We start from the raw sequence: 2,547 nt of genomic DNA, 5'->3' as shown, positions 1-2,547 counted from the left end.
CTAGATGACTCGGACCTCAAAATATCGTTCTTTAGTGATTCTGTTGATAATATGATATCATCTAAATTATTAAAAATCAATCCGTGTACATATGTTCTCGTAGTATATCTAGTGTCCAGTACTTTATGTATTACCAACATTAGGGGATCGTCATTCATTACAGATCTTTCTCGCCACACTTTAGTGAAGAATTTTCTTTGTCTACTTCGTACAAGATCTTTTAAAGGTGGATATCCAGATTCAATGTAACACATATCATTGCAGGTGGTCTTCCTAACTCCAAGTAGCTGTTTTAATGCCCAGTTGTAGATTTTTGTGGCTGGTTTTAAGTCAACGTTCAGCCACGACTCACACCCATACAACACGGCTGACATGAGAGCAGCATCAAATATTCTCTTCTTTACGATAAAGGGCCAGTCATAATTCTTTTTTAAGAATAAAACAAATTTGTTATAGTGTGCCATCTTTGCCTGCATGTGAGCCGCGACTGCCGCTGACACGGAACCATCAGATGTAAATGGTGAGCCAAGATAGGTGTACTGTGCGCACGACTCCACCACCAGGTCATCTACTCTTACTGCCTCTCTGTCGTGTTCTGTACCACATATAACAAAGAATTTTGTTTTTGTTGCATTGATCTTCATGCCATAGGTATCGCAGTACTGTTTTAACAATGTTACTTTATTGATTAAATTATCTTTGGTTGTTGCAAGGAGCACCGTATCATCCATTAGGACTAAAATATGTAGCCAAGACAAGAAACCATCAGGATTACTATTTTCTTTGATAATCTTAATCAGGTCATTAACGTACAGGACAAAGAGCAGACAAGATGTTGAGCTACCCTGACGCACCCCAACGTCAGCCCCAACCTGACGCACCCATACATCCCAAGGACACGCAAAACAACACCTACATTATCCAACACTTAGATGATCAGCTCCGTCATCTTTCATCCTCTCGAGCACTGGATATCTCAAGATTGATCTCTCAGTATGACGTGTTCGGTGACCATCCTAAAATCTGTAATGTCCTCCGCCATGATGTGAAGGTGCTCCCAGGGACCTTCCCTATCAAGCAGTCTCCCTACAGAGTCAACCCCCGGAAACGAGAACAGATGCAGAAGGAGGTCCAGTACTTATTAGAGCAGGGCTTGGCTATACCCAGCAGCTCCCCATGGTCATCACCCTGCCTCCTAGTACCCTAGGAGGACGGACAACTGCGATTCTGCACCGATTACCGACGGGTCAACGCCGTCACCATTCCTGACGCCTATCCTCTGCCTCGGGTAGACGACCTGATAGATGAAGTAGGTCAAGCCAAATTTGTTACTAAGCTGGACCTATTAAAAGGGTATTATCAAATAGCCCTTACCGAAAGAGCTCAGATAGTCTCTGCCTTCATCACCCCTTTTGGACTTTTCCAGTATGTAGTAGCCCCATTTGGCATGAGGAATTGCCCCGCTACTTTCCAGAGGGCAATGAACAAGGTAATGCAGGGATCAAAAGGAGTGCTGGTTTACTTAGATGATATTCTTATTTTTTCACATGACTGGGATGACCACCTGTACCAGATCCAGAATGTGCTCAGCCGTCTGCAGGAAGCGAACCTCACCGTGAAGCTGGCGAAGTCTACGTTCGGAGCTGCCACCTTCTCCTGCCTAGGACATCAGATTGGACAAGGCTCCGTCCGGCCTAAGACCGCTAACGTCGACGCAGTACTGAAGTACCCAACTCCCACTACTCGACGCGAGCTCCGCCGTTTCCTGGGCATGGCGGGGTTCTACCGGCGTTTCTGTCCAAACTTCGCAGACGCAGCTGGGCCACTTACTAGACTAACTAGTGGGAATGTGGCGTACGAATGGACCCCTGCCTGCCAACATGCCTTCAATCAACTTAAGAACTTGCTTGCTCGGGAACCGGTTTTGCGTGCGGCCGACTTCAGTAAACCCTTCATCATACATACTGACGCCAGTGATCACGCTTCGGGTGCCGCCCTCCTGCAAGAATCTGACGGAATCTTTCACCCAGTCGCCTATCACTCCGAGAAGTTCAACATCCATCAGAAGAATTACAGCACTATCGAGAAAGAACTTTTAGCCATTATCTCTGCCATCAAGAAGTTTGAGTACTATCTTCAGTCCAACACCCAGCCACTCCAAATCTACACTGACCACAACCCTTTGACTTTTCTCAACAGGAACCGCTTCACTAACCAACGTCTGCTACGGTGGTCTCTACAGCTCCAGCCTTACCACATTGAAATGCACCATATTAAGGGACTGGACAACTGCCTTGCTGACACTTTGTCTCGCCTTCCCACTACGCCTCGCATCACTACCCGTCGCGACCCTGAGGACCCTAGGATCCTGTTGCCGGGGATGCAGTCGTGCCTTGTGAACCGGTCGATGGAGGCAGCCGAGGGCCGAGCACTGCCAGAAGAACCATCTACCGGGCCCCAGACTACACACGTTCTGGTGGAATCAACCTTCACGGGACAGGAACCACCTCACTTCTCTAATGACGCAGAGTCATTCCTTCTGCGTCA

The 2,547-nt window shown here is 47.4% G+C and overlaps 1 protein-coding gene across 1 annotated transcript; it reads right to left on the bottom strand.

The window, feature by feature from the left end:
* On the bottom strand, positions 1-731 carry LOC135110021 (uncharacterized). Its single transcript, XM_064022013.1, has 2 exons — positions 139-731; positions 1-40 (listed from the first exon to the last, which is right to left on the bottom strand). Exons 1-2 carry the CDS (start codon positions 729-731, stop codon positions 1-3), a joined length of 633 nt encoding a protein of 210 aa, XP_063878083.1.
* Between the last annotated feature and the right edge of the window lie 1,816 nt (positions 732-2,547).

Source organism: Scylla paramamosain, chromosome 19 (assembly GCF_035594125.1).
Source record: "Scylla paramamosain isolate STU-SP2022 chromosome 19, ASM3559412v1, whole genome shotgun sequence".
NCBI lineage: Eukaryota > Metazoa > Arthropoda > Malacostraca > Decapoda > Portunidae > Scylla > Scylla paramamosain.
The sequence above is the reverse complement of the archived record's forward strand: the minus strand, read 5'-3'. Positions and strand labels throughout refer to the sequence as shown.

Excerpts from the sequence above, each read along its gene's own strand:
- LOC135110021 (XM_064022013.1), bottom strand. The coding sequence starts at position 731 with ATGGATGATACGGTGCTCCTTGCAACAACCAAAGATAATTTAATCAAT. Across the intron at positions 41-138 it reads ATGAATGACGATCCCCTAAT|AATCACTAAAGAACGATATT; the intron begins GTTGGTAATACA and ends TATTATCAACAG.